A 25,372-nucleotide genomic window follows, 5' to 3' on the forward strand; every position below is an offset into this window, starting at 1 on the left:
GCCAAGCATCAGAGGGAAGAAGGTGTGGTCTGCAAATCCAGAGATATGTCTAGGGATGTGAGGGAAAATGCTAAGAAACCCAGTCTTCCGTCCCTCTGTGACAGGTCAAAGGGCTGCTGGAAGAAAGTAGAGAGCGCTGCTCTTGGTTCCACAGACCACAGTGGGGGACTGACCAGTGGTCCTCTGAGCTCCCTTCTGGTGTTTCCCACTTTTTTTGGCTGGGTATGTTTCTCGCTACTCCTATAGGCTGTTTGTGGGAAGAGCTGCAAATGATTTCATTCTCTAGTCCCCTTAGCTGTATTGTTTTGGAGGACAAGGGATTTCTCTTTGGACTGCCTTAGCCTCCTGGAGTAGGGGGTGCCAAGATACTCCTTACCTTTTTACCTTTCCTTCCCCTGCACATCCCAAAAAGGGGAGTGGGAGTTTTAGAGTTTCTTATAATGTGATATTTTGTTTGGGAGAAGGGGGAAACCCTCCCATTTATTTTTCAGTTGCTGGAGCCGCTGAGATAGTTTCTGCTGCCGTATCTAACCTCACCTCTTACTAATGTGCAAGTGTACCTAGACAGGTGATTGGGCTTCTGCCTTCAAAACAGAGAGTGCGTAAGGTGGGAGATCCTCAGCATCCCAAATTCCCTTAATATGGATGCAGAAATAATTTAATTGGCCACTTACAAAAAGTGAAATAGGTGAGTAGAGCCACAGTTTATGGTAAGAGCAGAAAAAAAAAAAGTACAGCATAAACTGAAATATGTTAGAATTTACCATGGATTTAGTTAGAGACGAGACTACCTTCACTACAAGTTTCCAACTCTGTAAATACAGCGGTGCTACCAAGCCCATCAGCTTTGAAATATTGAACAACAAAAAGTTTCAAATCAAAATAGTTGCAGTTAGGTTTCAGGTTGTTCCACAGTTATCTTTAAAATCTGTAACTTTTATCTTTTAATTCATTTTGGGATTTTTTTCTCTTGCTGAAATTTACATTGATGGAAGTGTGTGTAGTACTCCCCAGCTGTGTGCAAGAGAAACTGACTATACACAAAGGGCTATAGTAAAGAAACTGACAAGATTTTTTCCCCTCCTTTCTAGTAATCTTGTGTGCAATTTGTAACAATAAGAATTAAAAAAGGCATTCAGGCAGAAGTGACTAGTTGGGGGAGTGGGGGATTATCCTAGTTTGTCCCATTAAATACAAAATTAATTGCTTGTTTGTTTTCTTGTTTGACAGGCTTTATTTAGGGGTTTTAAAGCCAGGCAGTTGGCTGGTAAAATGAGAGCTGCACGAACAATTCAAGCCTGGTTCAGAAGATACAGAGCACGAAAAGAATATACAGCTGTGGTAAAAGCTACTTGTGTCATTCAAAGTTATTTCAAAAGCAAATGGCAGAGGACCTGGTAATGTACTATTGTTGTATGACACACATCTTTTCATGATCTTGAGCTATTGATTGTTTCATAACTTAATATTGCTTTGTACTCTGGCAAATCTCTGTCATCTCTTAGGCCCCGATTCTGCAAAGACTCAAGTGTGAGTAATCCATTGGCTCCTTGTGGCTAATGTGTATAAAGTTATTCACATGTTTACGTCTTTGAGGGCTGAGGCTTAATCTTTGTATTTGGTGTGAGTTTTGTGTTTGTTAATCTTGGAAAGACAGAAGGGGAGAGCCAGCTGCAGGTACTTTACCTGCTTTCATCTCCATATGTGAAGTTTAGGTTTACGACACTGCTGTCTTCTCAAGAGTTATGTTTGAGTTTTGAAAACTCCAGAATGAAAAACATGGTTTTTTTTTGTTTTTGTTTTTGTATTTTAATTAAAGCCATTGTATCCTGCTCCAAAGTCAAACTTAATTTTTGTTTTCTATTTATTTGTCTTGAGACAAGAAGATCTAAAATTTCTCAGGTCACTTTTTACTAGTTTACTCCAATGATTCATGTTTTCATTGACTTTAACTAGTCTTGAGCCTTAAGAGCTGGGCCAGTGTTCGAGAGAGAGAGAGAGTGTGTGTGTGTGTGTGTGTGTGTGTGTGTGTGTGTGTACCAAAATGTTTATGGATTTGATAACTTTCCAATGAATTCCACTTGTCTTGCTAATCTGCTGATAGCAATAAATAAATGCAAATGAAAACTTTTCATTTTTTAAAACTCACAGGATTTTTTAGAAAAGCTAAAATGTTTATTTGCATTAGGTTTTTGAAAATGAAGGCCTCTACAATTACTATTCAGAGGAGATGGAGAGAAACCCTTACTGCAAGAACAATTCTGCTACAATTCCTAGCAACCAAGGAAGCTGCAGTTAAGATTCAGTCAGGTTACAGAAGATACAGCACTAGGAAACAGATTAAAAAGGTATTTTCACTCTTAAAGTCAGCTAAGACATGGGTGGTGTTGAATGTGAAATATTTTCAGTGTGTGCAGTAAACTTTTTTGTAATGTACTCCGCGTCATTGGAGAAGAGGCAGGGCCAGGGCAGGGATTTGGGGAGGGATCCAATGGGGGAATGAGGAGGCAGAGTTGGGGGGGTGCAAGTATCCCTCCAGACTATGCCTGTGTGCTGGAGAAGAGGACAAAGTTATTTGTTTGTCCAGGGTCCCAACCAAACATCGGTTGGGACGTGGGACAAACAAGCAAATATCGAGATAGTCCCGATAAAATCGGGACATCTGGTCACCCTATTTTGGATATTTTTCTACATTTTCATATAGTATTCTGTGTTGTAATTGAAATGAAAGTGTATATTTTTTATTACAAATATTTGCACTATAAAAATGATAAACAAAAGAAATAGTATTTTTCGATTCACCTTGTACAAGTACTGTAATGCAACCTTTATCATGAAAGTGCAACTTACAAATGTAGGTTTGTTTTGTTTTGTTACGTTATTGCACTCAAAAACAAAATAATGTAAAACTTCAGAGCCTGCAAGTCCACTCTGTCTTAGCGATTGGCTGAACAAGAAGTAGGACTAACAAGTTTGTTTACATTTACAGGAGATAATGTTGCCCTTTTCTTATTTACAATGTCAGCAGAAACTGAGAATAAGCATTTGCATGGCAGTTTTGTAGCTAGCATTGCAAGGTATTTACATGCTAAACATTCATATGCCCCTTCATGCTTCAGCCACCATTCCACAGGACATGCTTCCATGCTTATGCCGCTTGTTTTAAAAAAAATAAAAATAAAAATGCGTTAATTAAATTTGTGACTGAACTCCTTGGGGGAGAATTGTATGTCCCCTTCTCTTTTACCGACATTCTGCCATATATTTCATGTTAGAGCAGTCTTGGATGACAACCCAGCACATGTTGTTCATATTAAGAACACTTTCACTGCACATTTGACAAAACGCAAAGAAGGTACCAATGTGAGATTTCTAAAGATAACTACAGCACTCGACCAAAGGTTTTAAAAAACTGAGAGGGATGAGGTGTGGGGCATGCTTTCAGAAGTCTTAAAAGAGCAATGCTGTAATGCGGAAACTACAGAACCACCAAAAAAGAAAATCAACCTTCTGCTCAGATAATGAAAATGAACATGCATCAGTCCATTCTGCTTTGAATTGTTATCGAGGCGAACCCATCATCAGCATGGACATATGTCCTCTGGAATGGTGGTTGAAGCAGGAAGGGACATATGAATCTTAAGCACATCTGGCATGTAGATATCTTGCAACACCAGCTACAACAGTACCATGTGAACATCCATTCTCACTTTCAGGTGATGTTGTAAGCAAGAAAGGGGGGCAGCATTATCTCCTGCAAGTGTAAAAACTTGTTTGTCTGAGCTATTGGCTGAACAAGAAATAGGATTGAGTGGACTTGCAGGCTCTAAAATTTTTAATTTTTGAATGCAGTTTTTTGTGTACGTAATTCTGGATTGGTAAATTGAACTGTCATAAAGAGATTGCACTACAGTACTTGTATTAGGTGAATTTAAAAATACTATTTCTTCTGTTTTTTTTACAGTGCAAATACTTGTAATCAAAAATAGTCAGCATTGTACACTTTATATTCTGCGTTGTAACTGAAATCAATATATTTGAAAATGTAGAAAACATCCAAAAATATTTAAACAGTATTCTATTATTGTTAGTGCGATTAACTGAGATTAATTTTTTTTAATTGCTTGACAGCCCTACTTATAATACTTGCTGCTATTTAAAAAAAAGTTTGTCGCCAAAATATTAAGTATGGATGGGGAAAAGAAGTAAAACTAGAACTAAGATTGCACTGGGTTGTCAATGACACCAGGAAATATATCAGAGTTGTTTTTCCCACCTTTTTGAGCTCTTCCATCTCCCTAAAGGTTCAGGTTTCCTTTACTTTGGGAGCAAACAAGATCCCAGTCACTTAAACTATGCCAAATATTGCATTTGCCTAATCTACACTGATAACAATAAGACCTGCTCTTTAAGTAAATGTAAAAATGGCCTATTGCTGTCATGGTCAATCTGCTTAAAATAAAATCCATTGCTAACATTTTTAAGTCCTTTAAGGAGGCGAAAAGCCTCTAAGTTGTGAAAACTCCTACTGCTATTAATGAATGCTGACTGACTTGCTGAATTGAATTTAAGTAAGAAGTTTAGTGGCACCTTCATTTTATTTTTGATCCTTGGCCACTTCTTTCATCTTACAAAAGATCAAGGGTGAGCCTGTGGGCCATTTTAAGCCGACCCGCGAGCTGCACCATGCGGCTTGGCCCACCTCTGGCACTCTGGCCAGGGCGCTGGGTCTGGGGCCACACCACATGGCTTGTCTCTGCTCCACTCCGGCTGGGGCTGTACCACACGGCTCCTGGAAGCTGCGGCATGGCCCCGTGCCGGCTCTTACATGCCCACTGGGAGCTGCGGGGGCAGTGCCTGTGGATGGGAAAGCATGCAGAGACACCTGGCTGCGCCTCCACGTAGGAGCCGGAGAAGGGTCATGCCACTACTTCTGAGAGCTACTTGAGGTACACACCGCTCGGAGCCTGCACCCCTGAGCCTCTTCCCACGTCCCAACCCCCTGCCCCAGCCCTGATCCCCCTCCCACTCTCCAAACCCCTTGGTCCCAACCCAGACCACTTCCCTTTACCCCAAACCTCTCATTCCCAGCCCTGATCCCTTTCCTGCTCTCCAAACCTCCTGGTCCAAGTCCGGAGCATCCTCCTGCGCCTTAAACCTCTCATCCCCAGCCTTCCCACCCCCAAGTCAACACTCTCTTCCGCACCCCAATCTCAATTTTATGAGTATTATGGCCTTCCATACAATTTCTATTTCCCACTGTGGCCCTCAGGCCAAAAAGTTTGCTCACCCCTGCAATAGATGGTAACACAATAAACATGAAAACCTAATGTACTTTCACTATGACAAGAAAAAGCACACTTGACTATCGACACACAATTTATCTTCCAGAAGCAGCAGGCTGCATGTTTGATTCAGGCAGCTTATAGAGGCTTCAAAGAAAGACACACGTTTCATCAACAAAAAGCTGCTGCTTTGGTCATCCAGAAACATATACGAGCTAGGCAAGAAGGAAGACTTGAATGCATAAAATACATCAAAACTAGAAAAGCTGCTATTAAACTGCAAGCATTTTTCCGGGGATGGTTAGTGAGAAAAAAGGTAAATGTCTTTTTAAGTGAGTATAACTACATAGATGTTAAAAATATGTAAGATTGATTAAGAATTAGGCTACAGTGAAAAGCTGTTTCAGACATTACACTAACCGCTGCTATATTTCTTGTAACTCCATTTCTGAGTTAGCATAGATTATGATTATGATGTAGCAAAGACTAACTCTGGATTTGATTATTAATGCTGTTTCCTGTCTCTGTTTTTCTTTCTACAGATTTTAGACCAGAAACGGAAGAAGCGGCTGCTTTGTTTTTCAGCTGCTGCATATCATCATCTCTCTGCTATTAAAATTCAGAGAGCATTCAGAATTCACCTTGTATTGAAACATGCACAAATGCAGATCTCTTCTGTCCTATGTATTCAGGTTAGCATTGTTGGGGGGAAGGAGCTATTGCATACTAATTTTCTTCAACTATTTTATTTAATTATTACCTAACTGGAGTAATCACCAAACTACCCAGCAGGGTTGTTGCAGTGTTGTCATCAACTGTCACCAGTGGCCCCATTGTGGATGTGAAGGCCATGCCTCCTCTACACTCTCAGGCCTGCCAGTGACCCTAACTGGAAACCAAAGTCCTGACCCACTCCCTTCTCTGTGCTGGAGCGAGGAGAGACCAGATGAAGGGGAATTACAAGCTGCATGAGACATGGAGTGATATCCCTTAAACATGCAATAGCATGCTCAGGACCAATGTGTAAGCAACCCCAACTAGGTTACAGGGACCTTATTTGGACACTTTCTAACCCAAGGGTAATCAATTATTTTTTGTTAAGATTCAAACTTCTTGATAAAGGTCCAGACTCCAGAGAAAATAATAAAAATAATGATAGTAAGTAAATAAAAAGATTTCACAGTCTGTTAAAAAGCATCTGGTGGTCCAGATTTGGCCTGCAGTGTACCTATTGACTACCCCTGTTCTAACCCTACCTATCACACAGGGACTTGTCTAAGTTGAGACAACTAATTTAACCTCCCCAGAACAAGACTGCTAAATGGAAGGTGAAAAAAATCCACATGCCAAAACAGGCAAATTTACTATATAGGAAAAATCCTTTCCAGAACCCAAAACTGGTGATCAGCCTAGTCCCCAGCATTAAAGGAGACCCTGCAACTGGATTAAGGATGGGACTAGCAACTTCTCTCCCCATGCACTTCTGCCAAGTGAGAGCTAATCACCCAGCCCCATTGCTACCACCACAGTCCAGTGGCACATTTCCCCCCTCACCAAGGGCTTATTTAGGTGATCCCAGCCCATTTGAAGCCACGCCTTTGCTAGCATGGTGTTCAGTTCCTGGCTTTGCATCAATTAAATCCATGATACATGCAGATTTTAGTCCTTACTCTGTCAATATTTAAGTTACAAGAAGTATGTGCATACATGCATATGTGGTGGTATCAGGAAAAGAAAGCAAGCTTAATTTGTCTTTTAAAAACTTCCATTTATCTTAAACAGAGGTGGTTTCGAGCAAGACTTCAACAAAAAAAAAGTCTACAGGATCGTCTGAAAATCATTAAAATACAGCAAATGGTTCGAAGGTGGCTGAAACAGAGAAATGAGGCTGCAACCACAATCCAAAGAGCTGTACGAAAGTTCCTTTTCTACAAACACAGAAGAAAGCTGAAGAATGGAATAATTAAATTTCAGGTATATGAATTCTCATAAGGGAATACCATCTTGCTCATGTCTCCTATTTTATAGTTATTAAAATAGACGGCTTCTATTTTTATTGCCAACCAATGGTGTTTCTTTAAGAGTACAGATGGATACTTTTTTTTTTTTTTTTTTTAAGATGAATACTGGATTGGAAAACTAAATACCAACTAACCATTAAGTAATAGTAAAAGACACTGTTTCTGACAGATTTATTTTTGAACTGGGAATCTAGTAGTCAGAGGACTGAATACTAAATCTGATCATAGGCTTATAACTTAGAATTCTGCAACTGAAGTATTTTGAGAATAACTTCTATTAAACTCATATAAGGTTGATTTGAGATTCTAATGAATATTCTATCATAGAGCCACTCTTACTTGTAAATCTTTTCCCATTTGTGAAATCTTTCTGCCATGTTTTCTCTCAGGCATTGTGGAGAGGATATTCTTGGAGGAAGAAAAATGATACAGCAAAAACTAAAGCGTTACGACACAGTTTGGAAATGGCTAACAAAGAGAGCAAAGAAGAAAACAAATTGTGTAACAGAACTGCAGTTGCCATTGATTATCTTCTAAAATACAAACATATTTCTTACATTCTTGCAGCATTAAAACATCTAGGTTAGTAGTTTCTTTTCGTAATTAAAAATTGGTCACTCTCAAGACAGCAGTGGACTCCCAAACTTCTGAGAAATGGGAGCACGTGATTATATTCAAGCTTACAGTACAACTGGGAAAAGTGACAAAGTTAGAGCGTACAACAGTATGCAAAGCCATTTCCCTCTGAATCAAATATGGCACTGATAACAAGCTGTCTTAAATAACAACCAACATCAGAATGTAGTAATGAATGTATTATTCTAGTTCCTGGCCTCCCCATGCCCAGCAGTACTACTTAATACATGCAGGGCATAAAGGGAGTCCTACTTACTTTTAATTTCACCTGATATGCAGTGTCACATACGCTGGATATCTTTTGTCTTGACGGAATGTTCAAAATCATAGTTTAAAAACGTGGCTTGAAATTGATTTTGTTTTTGTTCTAATGTATTTACCAAGCCTAATGTTACTGTTTGAAAATAACTTGATTACCATTCACAAATTAACCCATTTATTTTAGAGGTTGTTACCAGGCTCTCCCCTCTCTGTTGCGAAAATATGGCCCAGAGCGGAGCAATCTTCACTATTTTTATTCTGATCCGGAATTGCAATCGCAGTATACCTTGTATGGAAGTTATCAAATATTCAGTTCAAGTCCTGCTTAACGTTTCAAAGGTATTTCAGTATTTTGCTTTTGAAGTTTCTTAAGTTGTGGACTGTCTAATATACAGATATTTACATTTATCCAAAGAGATTAGCATGAATTGATCCATTGTAATAACTGCTAGATTTGCAAAAAACGACCCTTTTCCTGACTTGAAAACCAATCGGATCATCAAATTATTTTTCTTAATGTGAACAATTATTACATCCTATAAAATAGTTTAATTTTAATCATGGCTTTCAATGAATATATTTTATTCGAACTAAAATCTGAGTGGTGGCAGAGGGTGCGTGGTTGAAAAAGTACCAAGCTTTTTACGTTGTGAAATTGGTAAACAGTTTTGTACGGAAAAGAGAAATAATCATTGGTAGGGTATTGCATAGTGAAGTTTTTATGTATGATTTGTAATTAAAATATTGCAGAAAACACTGGTATAGGATGCTTTTCCAAATTCTCTCCTTTTCATATCTATAGATGATATAAACAGTTCTATAAAAAATTATTCTTCTTTGAGTGCTTGCTCATGTCGATTCCAATTAGGTGCGCACGCACCGCGTACCAGTTCGTCGGAAGATTATTACCCTAGCAACACTTGGTGGGTCGGCTGGGTTGCCCCCTGGAGTGGTGCCGTTATGGCGCCGGATATGTACCCCTGCCAACCCAATGGCCCTTCAGTTCCTTCTTACCGCCCATGACGGTTGTTGGAATTGTGGAGCACGACTTTGCTGATCTCCACATCCCTAGCTACTCGTAGTTCTTTGCTTTTGTTGTGTGTATAGTTCGAGTTCTTGTAATTATAGTCAGTATTAGTTGTTGTATTTATAGTTAGTGTATATAGTTTAAGGGGGGATCGGGGATTAGCCCCTTTCCTCCACCCTGGTACGGGCCGATGCCTAAGGCACCAGCATTCAAACCGTGCTTGGTGTGCCAAAAGCCGATGCCCATAGAGGATCCCCACGACTCCTGCCTCAAGTGCCTAGGGGAATCCCACCTTACTGATAAGTGCCGCATCTGCAAGTTGTTTAAACGAAGGACGAAGAAGGAGCGGGACTTTCGATTGAAACAGCTCCTCATGGAGTCGGCACTTAATCCTGCAGCGTCGGTACCGAGCGCCCAACAGACTGCTTCTGTAAGGAGCGCCCCTTCAGCCCTGGACTGCTCCGGTACTGAGAAGGATCCCCGGCACCGACCCCTACCGGCACTGACATCTGCTCGGCACCCTCCCTGTCCCCGAGACCCAGGAAGCAACAAAGCGCTCCAGATGCTTCAGCTCCACAGAAGAAGCGCTCTTTGAAGACGGTTCATCCAGCACCATCCTCTTCCATGGCACCGTCGACTGTGGTACCGCCAATTGCAGTTCCACTGAGCGCGGCACCGTCGATTCTGGTCCCACAAGGGCCGTTGAGTCTGGTGCCTGACAGCTCCCCGGCTCATGCTGTGGTTGAGTTTGCCCTCCCTTCTACACCGGAGACCTTCTCCACGACAAAGCAGCTCATCGCCATGACGGAGTCGACATGGCCTCAACCCCCGGCACCGCCGGTGCGGGTCATACAATCCATCAGAAAACCGGCCCTGGTAAGGCCACCTTCTGTTGGTCCAACAGAGAGATGTTGTTCAAGATCATGGCCTCTCAGACGCTTTCGATCACGCCGTTCTGCTCCCAGTGCCACTCGCAGTCCTGGCACCACTCTCCATCACCGTACCGGTTGCACTCGCGTCACTGTTCGACATCTCGTTCGCCAGCCGGATACTCCCAGTACTGATCCAACTCACAGCACTGCTCTCGGCACCTTGTATCCAGCAGTCGCTCCAGACGAAGGGACTCGAGATCCCGGTCGACCTCCCGGCACTGCTATGGTAGAGGGTCCAGGTCTCACTCGCTGTACCATTATAGCTCCCGGTACCACTCCGGGATCGAGGATCCAGAACAGTGGCGCCATCCCAGGTTCTGTCGGCACCGCCGTGGCCATCGAGACACACACAGGTGTCATCGCAGGCTGGTAGCGCATCCTATCCTCAGGAGCGTGACTCTGACTTCCCCAGCCATATATTCCCAGAGGGCCAGAGCCACGAGCAAGGGCCTCGTTACTGGTCCTTCTGGACACCGTGGGCATACCACTAGGCCCAAGGTGCTCCATCAGTGGCTCCACGGTCGGCCGTGTCAGAACACCAGGTACCAGAGGCGACAGTAAGCCACCTCCCCCCCCCACCATGGGCACGGATGAGGCTCCGATACCATCTGCAGACACCCAGGTTCCACTTGACACAGATGATGCTCCTCAAGTGCAGGAGCCCCCACAGGACCACCTGGTCCTGGGCCTTTCCTGTTCCTCCTCGCCTGACGAGGCGGTGGCGGGAACATCCTCCTCAGGCCCTCCACCAATTGTTCTCAGGGCCCATCAAGACCTTTTGAGACTAGTGGCTCAGAATATGAACTTACAGGTGGAGGAGGTCCCTGAAATAGAGGACCCTGTCGTGGACATCCTATCGGCTGATGCACCTACTAAAGTGGCTTTTCCATTTATCCGCACCGTACAGGCTAATGCGGATACCGTTTGGCAGTCCCCAGCCTCAATTGCACCTACAGCAAGGGGAGTAGAGAGAAAATATATGGTCCCCTCAAAGGGATATGAATATCTCTACATTCACCCACCTCCTTGCTCTTTAGTGGTGCAATCGGTGAACGAGAGGGAGTGTCATGGCCAGCAAGTCCCGGCTCCTAAGTCAAAGGAGGCTAGGCGCATGGACCTCCTAGGCTGCAAAATATACTCGGCCGGGGGCCTCAACTTAGGGTGGCAAACCAACAAGCCCTCCTAAGTAGATATAACTTTAACACGTGGGTGTCCTTGGGGAAGTTTACGGAGCTTCTTCCCCAGGAGTCCCGTCAAGATTTACGGCCCTACTTGAGGAGGGTAAAAAGTAGCAAGAACCTCCCTCCAAGCCTCTCTGGATGCAGCGGACTCTGCAGCCAGAACTCTGGCATCAGGAGTGATGATGAGGCGTATCTCCTGAAAAGGGAAAAAAATCATTTGTTGACTTTTTTCAATGTCACCATATGTCTACTGCATGCTGCTGGTAGACACGGTGCTGGGGCAATGAACAGCAGCATCCTCTCCCCTCCCTTCCCTGGTGGCAGACGGTACAGTGCAGTAGGACTGGTAACCGTCCTCATCAACATCCCGTGAGTGCTCCTGGTTGGCCTCAGGTGAGATTGGCCGGGGGCGCCTTGGTAAAAATAAGAGTGACTCCTGGTTATTCCCGGCAAATGGGACAGAACGGCTGGTAACCGTCCTCATCATAGCAAATGGGGGCTGAACTCCATTAGCCTCCCCCACTTTCATGTCTAAAGAAAAGATTCTGTACTTCCTGGACTATCATAGCAGCGGGATGCTGCACTCCTCTCCCGTTCACCGTTTAATGTCCTGCCTGGTCCCAGCTAACTTCAGATGGTTGGGTCCTGCGCACGGTGGAAGTGGGATACTACCTCCAGTTTGTTTCAACCCCGCCTTCCCACCCTCCCTCCCTGGCCCTCTTCAGGGTCCCCTCTCTTGAGCAATTCCTCTTACAAGAAGTCCAGTCGCTCCTAGCCATTGAAGCCATAGAGGAGGTGCCAAAAGACATGAGGGGCAAGGGGTTTTATTCCCACTACTTCCTAATCCCCAAGGCAAAGGGAGGTCTACGACCGATCCTAGACCTGCGACAACTCAACAAATTCATGATAAAGCTGAAGTTCCGCATGGTAACCCTGGGAACCATTATCCCATCCCTGGATCCGGGAGACTGGTGTGCTGCCCTCGATATGAAGGATGCGTATTTCCACATCGCAATTTACCCACCACACAGACAGTACCTCCGTTTTGTGGTCAACAGTCAACACTTTCAGTTCACTGTACTTCCGTTCGGCCTTTCTACAGCTCTGTGTGTGTTCACAAAATGCATGGCTGTAGTCGCCACCTCCCTCCGGTGTCGTCGGGTATATGTCTACCCGTATCTCGACGATTGGGTCATTCGAGGGACTTCCCAGTTACAAGTGTCACAGCACCTGCGCATCGTCAAAGACCTCTTTGGGAGCCTAGGCCTGATGATCAACACAGAGAAGTCTACTCTGACACCCACACAGAGAATAGACTTCATAGGAGCGGTTCTGGACTCCAATCTGGCCAGAGCCTGCCTCCCGCAGTCGCGTTTGCAAGCAATGGCTTCAATTATTCGAGGTCTTCAAACCTTCCCGACAACGTCGGTGCACACCTGCCTCTGCCTAGTAGGTCACATGGCCTTCTACACCTTCGTGACCAAGCACACGAGGCTACGCCTCCATCCCTTTCAAACCTGGCTTGCTTCAATATACCAACCACGCAGATACAACCTGGACTTGGTGCTCGCTATTCCCCGGAAGGTTCTGGACTCCCTAAGTTGGTGGCTAAACCCCACTCTAGTCTATGCAGGGATGCCATTCCACCCATCGCAACTCTCGATGGCCCTAACCACGGACGCCTCATCTCTGGGCTGAGGTGCCCACCTCGAAGGCTTTCGCACTCAAGGCCTCCGCACAACAATGTGCGGGAGCTGAGAGCGGTCTGTCTAGCATGCCAGGTGTTTCGAGACTATCTCCAAGGCCGTTGTGTATCAGTGTTCACGGACAACGCAACGGCCATGTTTTACATAAACAAGCAGGGTGGAGCACACTCCTCCCTCCTTTGTCAAGAAACCGTCCACCTCTGGGACTTTTGCATAGCCCACTCGATTGATTTGGTAGCGTCTTTTCTCCCAGGAGTCCAGAACACTCTGACGGATCACCTCAGCAGATCCTTCCTGTTTCACGAGTGGTCATTTCGTCCGGACATCATCCATTCTGTTTTCCGGAAGTGGTGGTTTCCCCACATAGACCTCTTTGCCTCCCGAGAGAACCGGAAATGCCAGGTGTTCTGCTCCTTCCAGGGCTGCTCCCCGGGCTCCCTCTGACGCATCATTCCTGATCCCGTGGAAGAGGCACCTACTCTATGCCTTCCCACCGTTTCCGCTCGTCCACAGAGTCTTACTCAAGCTCTGCAGGGACAGCGCCCACTTGATCCTGATTGCTCCAGCGTGGCTGAGGCAGCACTGGTACACCATGTTGTTCGACCTCTCAGTGGCAGAACCGATTCCCCTGCTACTCTGGCTGGATCTCAGAACACAGGACTTTGGCAGGCTCCACCGTCGGGACCTGCAGTCTCTTCACCTCACAGCATGATTGTTGCGTTGTTGAGCCTGTCTAAGGGTACGTCTACACTGCACGATTATTTCGAAGTAGTTTAAACCGATATTACGAAACCGATGTTATAAAATCGGTTTTGCGCGTCCACAATGCGATCACAAAATCGATTGCTTGTGTCCATGGTCCAAGGCTACCATCGATTTCAGGAGCGGTGCACTGTGGGTAGCTGTTCCTCAGCTATCCCATAAGGCAGCATAACAGCGGGTAACATGAAAACAGCTGTATGATACTACCTTAAAAGCGACTGTCTGGAAAAGTTCAGCAAGCAGAACGTCCGTTAAAGAAAGCAGGGAAGTCCCCTATTATACAGGAATAGAACAACAGATGAACAGATGGGCGGAGCACTTTGAGGAACTCCTGAACAGATCCAGCACCACCAAAATCCACCAGACATTAACCCAGCCAACTGAGGACCTCCCAATTAATTGCGATAAATAAACCAGAGATGAGATCAGAAAAAGCCATCACCATGAATGAAAGTTCAACAGGAAGGCGGCTGGACCTGATGACATCCCAAGCAGAGGCCTGAAACAAGACCTGCATGCTCAGTGGAAATGCCTGTACCCCTTTTGAGAAGATATGGGAAGAAGAAGTGATCCCGGCAGACTGGAAAGAGGGATATCTCATCAAAATCCCCAAGAAAGGAGACCTTAGCAACTGTGCCAATTATAGAGGAATCACAACTCCTGTCGGTGCCAGGGAAGGTCTTCAACTGAGTTCTCTTAGAGAGAATGAAGGATGCCGTCGATCCATTCAGCTACGAGATGAACAGCAGGTTTCACGGCTGAACAGATCATGCACGGAGCAGATAGCAAATGCTTCGCATCATAGTCGACCAGTCTGTGGAGTGGAAACTCCTCGTTGTACATCAACTTTGTTGACTATGAGAAAAGCGTTCCGATAGCGTGGATCGGAGAGACCCCTCTGGAAGCTCCTTCAGCACTACCTAAGGCATTCCAGCAAAGGTGGTCACCGATGACAGAACTCATATTGATGGTATACACTGTAGAGTGATCCATGGAGGCAGCAGTCACTAACAGCTTCCAGGTGCGAACTGGAGTCAGACAAGGATGCTTGTTGTCACCACTTTCTCTTTCTTCCTCGTCATCGATTGGATTATGAAGACATCCACTTACGAGCGTCAGGAACGGAATCCATGGACGTTGTGGACAGCTTGATGACCTGGACTTTGCTGACGATCTTGCACTCCTTTCGCACAGTAACCCTTTTTTTTAGATACCATAAGGAGGAATTGATCTCATTGCAAGCGAGTCATCCCAAATGTGATTGCAAATTTTGAGCCCCAAGTTTCATAGATATAAGCTTGTTATTAGCCGTTTGTCCATCTTACGCTAGTGGTAGCAATTTGCCCCGATCGTTGAGCGTTAGGCGGTTCTCCTGGATGTGGGCAGGCTCTGCAGAAACTGTGCTACACAGAGAGAGGAGCGATTCTCTCTCAGTGCTGTAGCGGTCCCGTCTACCGCGCATTCAGTACACATAGGAGTGACATAGAAAGTTTCAAGGAATGATTTCTTACCTTTTTTTCACGTTGGAGGGGGGAAAGAACTGAGGGCTGTCCTGAATCCGTCCTAGACACTCTGTGTTGACCCTACAGACATTGGGGAGCTCTGCCATAATGCAAATATTCTAGACGCTGTGACTGTGGATAGCTGGAGCTCAGTACCCCTCCCTCCCTTCATGGCGTCCATTTGAGTCGCCTGGCCGGTCGCTGTCACGCAGCGTGTGATCGCAGTTTTTTTATTCAACGCTTGGCGTTTCGTGTTCTGTAACGGAGCTGGAGACAACAGATGTGTCTCCACTGACAGCGACAGACCTGTATTCCGTCGCATGCTGGAGCTCTATTCGGATTTGAACTGCATGCGCAACCGGTGATCAGAGCCCACGCGGCAAGCAGGAAGCATCGGTTCGCGGGCTTGTCCTGTTTACCTGCACGCTGGCATCGAGTTCAGATTTTCAGAGCGGTCATGGTTGCACTCTGGGATACGCCCCGGAGGCAATAACGTCGATTTCCGTTCCACACGACCCTAGACGAGTTATCACATCGATTGGTAGCGCTATCACCTCGTTTGGAGGAGTTCGAAAATCGATAAATCGATTTAAGGAGGCGGTTAACTCGATATTAAGGACGACGTCGTGTGAACGGATACAGCGTTAAATCGGTATATCAGCCATTAAACCGATTTAAAGTCGCAGTGTAGACCTGGCCATAGTTGCGTTGCTCTACCTTGGTCAAACAGGTGCTCCTGGGCAGTAGGAAGCCTTCCACTTCGATGACACATCTGACCAAGTGGAAGCGTTTCTCCTGCTGGTGTGCTCAGCGTAACTCAGTCCTCAGGCAGGTGTCTGTTCCTACTGTCCTGGACTACCTCTGGCCCCTGAAAGAACAGGGCCTAGTGGTCTCTTCCATAAAGGTGCATCTGGCAGCCATCTCCACCTTCCATCCAGGGGAAAATGGCCAATCAATCTTCTCTCACTCCATAGTTGCAAGGTTCCACAAGGGATTGGAACGTTTGTACCCTCAAGTCAGATGTCTGACCCCTACCTGGGATCTCAACCTGGTGCTAGCTAATCTTATGGGTGCTCCTTTCGAACCACTGGCCACCTGCTCGCTGCTGTACCTTTCCTGGAAGACAGCCTTCCTTGTCGCTATTACTTGGGCAAGACGAGTATCTGAGCTTCGGGCCTTGACAGCGGACCCCCCTGTTTACGGTATTCCATAAGGACAAGGTACAGCTGCGACCACACCTCTCCTTCCTCCCTAAGGTGGTGTCCGTCTTTCATGTCAATGAAGACATCTTCCTCCCAGTCTTTTTCCTGAAGCCATACCCATTGCATCGGGAACAACAGCTGCACACACTAGACGTTCGCAGGGCTCTCGCCTTTTATATCGAGAAAACAAAATCCTTCCGAAGGTCATCTCAGCTCTTTCTAGCTGTGGCAGACCAGATGAAAGGCCTACCGGTCTCATCCCAACGAATTTCATTGTGGGTAACATCCTGCATCCGTACATGCTATGATTTGGCTCACGTTCCAGCTAGCCACCTCACCACCTATTCTACTCGGGCTCAAGCTTCATGTGCCGCCTTCCTGGCCCATGTTCCCATCCAGGAAATATGTCGGTCAGCTACCTGGTCATCAATTCACACCTTTGCTTCATATTATGCATTGGTTCAACAGTCCGGAGATGATGCAGCATTTGGTTCAGCAGTTTTGCATTCTGCAACATCTCACTCCAACCCCACCGCCTAGGTAAGGCTTGGGAATCACCTAATTGGAATTGATATGAGCAAGCACTCGAAGAAGAAAAGACGGTTATTCACCTTTGTAACTGTTCTTCTTCGAGATGTGTTGCTCATATTCATTCCAAACCCGCCCTCCTTCCCCTCTGTCGGAGTAGCCAGCAAGAAGGAACTGAGGGGGTGCTGGGTCGACTGGGATATATATCCAGCACCATTAAGCATAACGGCGCCACTCCAGGGGGTGACCCAGCCGACCCACTGAGTGTTGCTAGGGTAAAAATCTTCCGACAAACATGCACGCAGCGCGCACACACCTAATTGGAATGGATATGAGCAACACATCTCAAAGAACAACAGTTTCAAAGGTGAGTAACTGTCTTTTATTTAAAGCTAACTCAGCACAACTTTGGGTTGGAGATGTATTTGTTCTATTTACAGATCTAGTTTTTGGATAGAAATGTTTGCAAAACCAGCGAATTTTAGATATACTAACTTGTACTAATATAATACAAATGTATAGATCTATGAAACATTATTCGTATGTGATGTGCTGAAACCAGTAAAATGTTTAGCATTCAAGTCTAATACATTTTCCTAAGTGTATTCATTACTAAAATGGTATATTTTAATCAGTCAAACTGATTTTTAATATTTTTCATAGGCTTACATGATTTTAAAACGATAAAACCTTTTTGGTTGGACAACTGAATTGCATTGTAATTGTCTAAGTAATCTGAGAGCACAATATGTACCTCTGCTGTCCCAGTTTCTAGAAAATTTTTTTTAGAAAAATTGGCGCTGTAGCTTAATGCCCAGAAATGAATTGTTTTTATCTGAACTGCAATCCATATAATAAAAATATCACCTGGTTGGCCTGAATGAGAATAGTCTTTATTTTCTTAGTGCTTGATAGGGCTATATTTGAGATCTGTTTTACATCAGCTTTTCTGTCTTCCTTTTAAGTATGAAAGAACTACTCAAGCAGTTTATGAAGTGGAAAATTCTGTAGATACATTACTGGACTTACTGCAGATGTACAGAGAAAAGGCTGGTGACAAAACTTCAGAGAAAGGTGGAAGCATTTTCACAAAAACATGTTGTTTGTTGGCCATTCTTTTAAAGGATTCAAAGAGAGCTTCTGTAAGTTTTAGTACTTCATTTTTCGTAGTTTCTTATGGCTTCTTCCAGCTGGTCACTATTGAATTATTCAGACTGCCTGTTGAAGTATATGCATCTGACTATAGCAGTGTCCACCACAGCTGCAATAGTACTTGTTGCTGTAATATTGTAATATGGTGTGTGTTTCATCCTGAGTGTGGTGCATGATCTTTGAGTTGCACAACTGGGTCTTTCTACCCTTTTTTTTTTTTTTTTTTTTTTTTAAATATTTAAAAACATTGACAATTACCCAGCGCTCACTTGCCGTTCTTTCTGATAATCCACTTGTACTTTCTTTTTCTTGATGACACTTTGTAAATATTGTCTTTGCCCTTGCTCTCCATTCCAATCCAGTAAGACTTACAATGTTCTCAAATTCTACTTACCATACAGTTGGTATGTGAGACTTGATCTTGGCATGCACCATTGTTTTCTGGTTTGTGGCTGACTAATAAACTGTGTGCACACTAACTGTATTTCTAAAATGATTTCCACCAGCGTAGCTCCATTGGTGGTAGCAACACTGGAAGTGTTAGTGTAAGTAAGGCTCCAGATAGAAATAGCCACCAGCTGTTTATCCACATTTTAAACCTCTTCAGAACAGCTCTGTGATGCTCAGTGGTAATATTGCTGTTATCCATCTGTGGTCTTGTCTAATCTAGCACTTCCACTGGTGCAGCTGTAAATGAATTAATATTTGCTGTATCTTTGGAACCATCATTAGACAAAACTTCCTTCAAGGCATAAAATTCCTTTCTGGATATAGTGTAGTTGGAAATATCTGCTCATAAAGCTACTTGTGTATCTTCCAGTGTCACTGGTAGTTCAAATGTCTAATGCCATCAGGATGTTGAAATGCCAACTGAAATTAAAAATCTATTGCATTCAAATACATTTCAGTGTATGTTCATGGAGAGAAGTGCATGTTCTGTGAAAATGTAGACTATTGAGCAAACTGAGAAGTTTTGCATTATTACTATTAAATTGCCTTTTGAGTATTGATTATGTGAAATTTGCATTTCTTAGGATATCCGAAGCACATCTAGAGCTGCTTCTCGTATTCATAGCTTGTATAAACTTACAGCTCGTAAACATAAAATGGATGCTGAAAGAACTCTTTCCAAGCACAAGATGCACACATCCATGAGTGGGAGTTTCTTTGTTCCAGTAACTCCTGTACGAACAAAAGTAGTTTCAAGGTAAGAATTTTAAAATAACCTGCTTTTTTTCTTGTGAAAATATACTGTTGTCTAACTTCAAGCAATTCTTTTTTTTCAGAATTAAACCAGACTGGGTTTTAAGGAAAGATAATATGCAAGAAATTGTAGATCCTCTGCAAGCTATTCGAATGGTAATGGATACACTTGGTTCTGCCTACCACTAAAATGTAGATACTGTCTTTGAAAATGTGTATGTATATATGTGTGTATTCAAAATGGATAAATGCTTTTGAGAGGGAAAACAAATTAGGGTCAAAAGTGATTACTTAAAGATGCAAATTTACTCTAAAATTTGTCATTTTATTTTGTATGGGTGGGTTTTTTTATGCTACTTTGTACTAATGCCTAAAGCAATTGTACAATAAAATACTGAACTGCTTTGAAGCTCTTGGGTGTTTTTCTTGCTTTAGTGTTTCAAGTATACTGTTGCTATGAAGCTGTAATCTTATAAAAAAAGGCAGCAATTTAACATGCAGCTTCTCACAAAGGCTGAATGTGTTTTGAATGTTCATTTGGCAATGAGGAGCAACTATTTAGTGTGCAAGTCAGCCTGCAGAGATGGTATACATGAGAGGAAGGGTGGTCCAGTGGTTAGAGGACTCCCTTGGGCTGTGGGAGACCCACATTTCAATTTTCATTCCATTACAAATACTTTGGCAAATCACTTAATCTTTGCTTCAGTTCTCTTTCTATAAAATAAGGATAATAGTACAGGGGAGTGTGAGGATATATACATAAATCTCATAATCCTTATCTCTATTTAGACACTTTCTTCCTGGGACTTCAGTTACTGACAGGGGCCAGGACACTTCCTGTTCAACCAGCAGTGAACACGGATGTAGCCCTCCACAGCATCTCCCTTAAATGTTTCTTCTTCTTTCCTACTTCTTACCCACATCTTTCTGAAACAAGTCTAAGGAACAGCACAGAAAGAATTAAAAAGAAACAAACTAAAACTGTATAGGGAGTCTCTTTGGAGGATGGAGAAATTTTCTTCCTCAGAATTATTCCGTTGAGGGCTGGCTTTCTGAAACCAATTATTTAGATAGTCTTATTGATAAGGTCCAAAACACCCTCTCTTAAGTGATAAAGAAGACTTACATGCATAATAAAGTGAAAACCAAAGGAAGACCATGCCTTTCTGGTCCCTGAATCATCAGGTAAAGTTGAACTTCAAATGCCTGTGCTCCAAACGCATGTAGTCCACTGGGTAGGTTTTTAAACAAAGTTCTGAAGGTCAAGCACTCAAAGTTTTCTAGTCTCCAAACCCATAATTAAAAATCTTAAGAAAACTTCTAAGAAGTGATCACTTTGAAAATGTGCCCAATGCGTTCACTACAATTTTTAGTGACCTTTTTAAAGACAATGTCTGCTAGATGATTCCTGTTATATGTCTAAGGCTATTAGATGCTAGCAAATAACCCATTCATGTCTTCTATGATCTTATATGGGGCTAGTCTTGCCAAAACAAGCAGCTAACAGTGGAGTTTTGGGGTGTGTGTGTGCCCTGAGAGAAGAATGATTTTGTATTTTGAAAGTGATCTTGATTTGTGAGTGACTTGCTGCAGGTGTGTGGCATAACTCAGTGCTTTCTGAGTATCCCTTAACAGGAGGGCGGTATTGCCGTAGTTTGGCTAGTTTTAAACACCAGTCACTAGCAAATATTGGAACAGAGAATAGCTAAAGTGGAGTTTCAGTGATAGTTTCGGGGTTGGGGCCTCCTAGGAATTTGGTCTGGGAAGAGACAAGCTACTGAGTTAGCACAAGAAGTGACCTGAGGAGGAGAGGAGACAAAGAAGATGGTCAGATGCAGAAACTTTGAGATGTACGTTGGGAAGAAATTTCCCCCCCAGGTCAAATTTGCTGTAATCTTGGTGGGTTTTTGCATTCTGCGGTATGTGCGCGTTGGCCTCTTGCCAGGATTATGTGAATATATCTGTCATTTCCCTGCCATTGCAGGGGCCTATGGTATTGGTGCATCCTCCTAGCCTCTCCCTGTGAAAAATAACTTCTGTGGGCTGTAATATATGGGTCTAATTTTGGTTGCTAGGTTTCGAGTGCTGGGTAGTGTTGGCAGCCTGTGAAATACAAGAGGTCAGACTAGATGATCTGATGGTCCCTTCTGGCCTTAAACTCTATTACTCTAACTCAGTGATTCTCAAACTTATTTGATTATTTCCCCCCTTCTTTATGTCTATAGTAATTTACACACACACACACACACACACCCCGCCACACAAATACATATACCAATATATGTGGTGGCGGCACACTTGAATCAGTTTCGGCTTCTTTGTTTTTCACTTTTTTTTTTTTTTTTTCCTTGTTGCACGAATGAGCCAAGGATCCATTGTGAGAAGAGCAAAAGCAAAATCGTGATTGTGGTTCATGCTTGCAATGTACACACTGAGTCATAGCAAACAGATTAACATACAGATGGCAATGACTTTGTGTAATGCTGTGCATGATATATGACAGAAATCTGTCAAAATACACAGTGCCGTGTAGAGTCAAATGCACAGCACCATCTGAGGACCTGAAAGGTCTGGAGGAATCAGCTTTTCTAGGTATTCATTGCTGTGGGTAAAATGTGCACAGTACATCCCCTACCCTAGCCAGGAATGTATTCCATGCTCCCCAGGAGCCAGCCCCCTCAGTTTGAGAACCTCTGCTCTAACTCATTAAAAACCCAAATGTCAATATTTCCCAGAGTTACCCACTCTCCACGCAACTTTACCAACTGCAAGCCAATATACTTGAAAGTGTAGAGGAAACCAGAAAGTGTTCAATATAGATCTAACATTTCTTTATTTGGCCATGTTTGTTAAATCCTGGCTTCCAAATTGCAGAAGGCTGCTGTAACAAAGGTAAAGAAAATCCCCTTCAATACTTCCTGTTTTATAGTTACACAGAACTGAACTCTTAAGTTGCACCCTCAGATCATGCACTGTATTTTTAGTACACTTATATAAGCCACCACAGGTATATAAAAAACATAAGCTCTGGGCTTTGTGCCCCCAAAGGCTTCCTCAATATGCAGTCTGTCCTTATGTATGGTACATATATTTGTAAATGATACAGATATAACAATGTCAAATATGTTGTTGCTCTGGGGCACTATAGAGTTATGGCAAGATCCTTGGGGTAAAACAACACAGTTCTGAGGATCTAGCCAGTGGTCTGTACCTCATATGTCCATTCACTGAGATCTGGTTTATATTTCTGCATATACAGAGGCCTAAATAAAATCATTTGATGTCCTTACATAAAAAAGAAAATGCCTGGAACTGAGGAGGTTGTAATGCTGGCAATAATGCCTACATTGTTCTGGAATTTACACAACATCAAAAGAAGTTTGCAAATCATCTAGGGCAGAGATGACTATAGGAACTGATAATTCAATATTGAATTAACATTTCATATTACTTTCTTTGGTGAAAGGACTATTACTTATATGTTTAATGGTGCCTAGCACAGTGGGGTCCAACCTGACTGAGGTGTTACTGCACTATAAACGTAGAGTAATGTGATGTGGTTGTGTGTAATAATTTTCAATTTTTATTTTCAGTGATGTGGCCAGTGAACTGTCTTGTGAAACTAATATATACTAACTACCATGAACTTAATGACAAAAGCAACCCTACCAACACCACCATATCTCCAGCACATAAGTGGAGACAGGATTTCTTGATTTTTAGTTTTAATTGTTCTTAATCTTACTTAGAGGCACTCGTGTAATATAATAAAATATGCAGGAGGGGACTTTTGGGAGCTCTTTGTTTAAAATTTTATAATTTATTTGAAAGGAAGATTTGGGATGATTTTTCTTGTCTATAAGGGAATTGCTGTCTCTTGGGTACTGCTAAATGATCTTTGCCAGAGAATGTCTCTTGGGGCTCATAATTATTTCTGAAGAGCACTGGAAACTCTCCAATTGCACCAGCTGCCAGGTAAGGGCTCACCGTAGATGGGCTACCTCCTTTAGTATCCATATATGGTACTCAGTGTATTTTTTTCTGTGAAAAGTATAAACATTTCTAGCAAAGGGCTTTTAATAAAATGTGTAACTTTTGTGGTGTCTCCTTGTTTGGTTACAGAAGAATAACTTTATTTAAATGGGGAAACTAAACAGATCATCCAGTTTGTTGCTTCTCTTCTATAGGAACCTGAACCCCCTGGTGGTTCTTCGAGTGCTTGCTCATATCCATTCCAGTTAGGTGTGCGTGTGCCGCGTGCACGTTCATCGGAGAAACTTTTACCCTAGCAACACTCGGTGGGCCGGCAGGTCGCCCCCTGGAGTGCCGCCACTATGGTACCTGATATATACCCCTGCTGACCCAACCGCTCCTCAGTTCCTTCTTACCGCCCGTGTCGGTCGTTGGAACAATGGAGCGCAGCTTAGCTGACCTCCGCTTCCCTAGCTACTCGTAGTTCCTGTGTATTTAGATAGATAGTTATAATCCTTTTATATATATATTTATCTATACTTATGCGTTTTTTTTCTTTGCTAGCATAGTTAATTAACCATAGTTAGCGGGTTCGGGAGTAGCCCCTCCCCGCAACCGGTGCCAGAGCCCATGCCCGGCTCACCAGTTCTTAGTCCGTGCTTGGCCGGCCTCCGGCCGTTGCTGACAGGAGATCACACGACTCCTGTTTACGGTGCCTTGGGGGATCGTATTTCACAGCTAAGTGTCCCATTGCAAGGCATTTAAGCTGAGAACAAAATTGAGCGGCACTTCTTTTCCTCCACCTTCTGCACGAGCGCTGGCTACTCGGCGGACAGAAGCGCCTCCTCGGCACCGACCCCGCCGGCACTGGCCGTTACCGGCACCAACGTGGACTCGGCACCGCTCCCTCTCTCTGGGTTGAGAAAGCCATGACTCCTCCTGCCAGTGCCCGACAGCTCCCCGGCACGCGCTGTGGTTGAGCTCCCCTCCTGCTGCTTCTGTGCCAACTGCACCGCAGCCAGAGAGCTCGTTTACGTCGGATCGCTAGGCATCAACACCTGCAGAGGCACTGAGGACGCCGGCACCGTTGATTCCGGTCCCGCGGGCTGCGTCGAATCCAGTGCCTGCCTGCTACCCGGCATGGGCCGTGGTTGAGCCTCCTGCTCCTGCTGCTTCCATGCGAACTGCACTGCAGCCAGAGAGCTCGCCTAAGTCGGATCGCCCGGCACCGACAACCTGCCGCAGGCACCGACAACGTCGGCACCGTCGATCCCAGTCCCACAAGGGCCGTCGAATCCAGTGCCTGACTGCTCCCCAGCGCACACCGTGGTCGAGCTTTCCTGCTCCTACTGCTCCCGTGCAAACTGCACCACGGACAGAGAGCCTGTCTAAGCCGGATGCTCCCCGGCACCGACACCTGCTGAGGCACCGGCGACGTCAGCACCGTCGATCCAGTCCCACAAGGGCCGTCGAATCCGGTGCCTGACAGCTCCCCGGTACACACTGTGGTCGAGCTTACTGTTCCCTCCATGCCAGAGACATTTCCAACGACGAGGGATCTCGTTGCCGTGACAGAGTGGATGCTGCCTGAACCCCCGGCAGCGCCGGGCGGCTACTACAGTCTCTTGGCAAGCCTCCTTGATACGAACATCTCGTCGGCGCAGCAGAGCGGCACCGTTCATGATCATGGTCCCTCAGACGGTCCAAGTTCCGTCGGCACTCCTGCTCCGACGCCACTTGCAGTCCCGACGCTGCTCTCCTCGGCACCGGTCGCACTCGCCGCACAGGTCGGTGACCCGTCACCGACCCGATAATCCCAGCACCGGTTCTGGCTCCAGCACGCTACAGGCACTGTGACTCCTGTAGCACTCCCAACCTCGAGATCTCGGTCGACCTCCCAGCACCGCTCTGGTCGCAGGTCCGGATCTCGTTCCAGGTACCAGTGCGCCTTGCGGTGCGGTCCCAGGTGCCAAGTTGGGCAAGGTCTGGTAGAGTCACAGAC

General features: G+C 44.4%; 1 protein-coding gene across 2 annotated transcripts in view; it reads left to right on the top strand.

Moving 5' to 3' along the window:
* Positions 1-19,801, top strand: part of ASPM (assembly factor for spindle microtubules) — a 64,263-nt gene extending 44,462 nt beyond the window's left edge. For both annotated transcript variants that reach the window (XM_032770896.2, XM_075067851.1), the window contains 10 exons: positions 1,231-1,397; positions 2,189-2,348; positions 5,392-5,601; positions 5,828-5,977; positions 7,068-7,259; positions 7,696-7,888; positions 8,388-8,542; positions 18,009-18,185; positions 19,230-19,402; positions 19,482-19,801. In XM_032770896.2, the coding sequence (XP_032626787.2) occupies positions 1,231-1,397; positions 2,189-2,348; positions 5,392-5,601; positions 5,828-5,977; positions 7,068-7,259; positions 7,696-7,888; positions 8,388-8,542; positions 18,009-18,185; positions 19,230-19,402; positions 19,482-19,587 (1,683 nt within the window). In that variant the 3' untranslated portion in view covers positions 19,588-19,801. The remainder of the gene's footprint in view (positions 1-1,230; positions 1,398-2,188; positions 2,349-5,391; positions 5,602-5,827; positions 5,978-7,067; positions 7,260-7,695; positions 7,889-8,387; positions 8,543-18,008; positions 18,186-19,229; positions 19,403-19,481) is intronic.
* Positions 19,802-25,372: the final 5,571 nt, after the last annotated feature.

Source organism: Chelonoidis abingdonii, chromosome 7 (assembly GCF_003597395.2).
Source record: "Chelonoidis abingdonii isolate Lonesome George chromosome 7, CheloAbing_2.0, whole genome shotgun sequence".
Taxonomy (NCBI): Eukaryota; Metazoa; Chordata; order Testudines; family Testudinidae; genus Chelonoidis; species Chelonoidis abingdonii.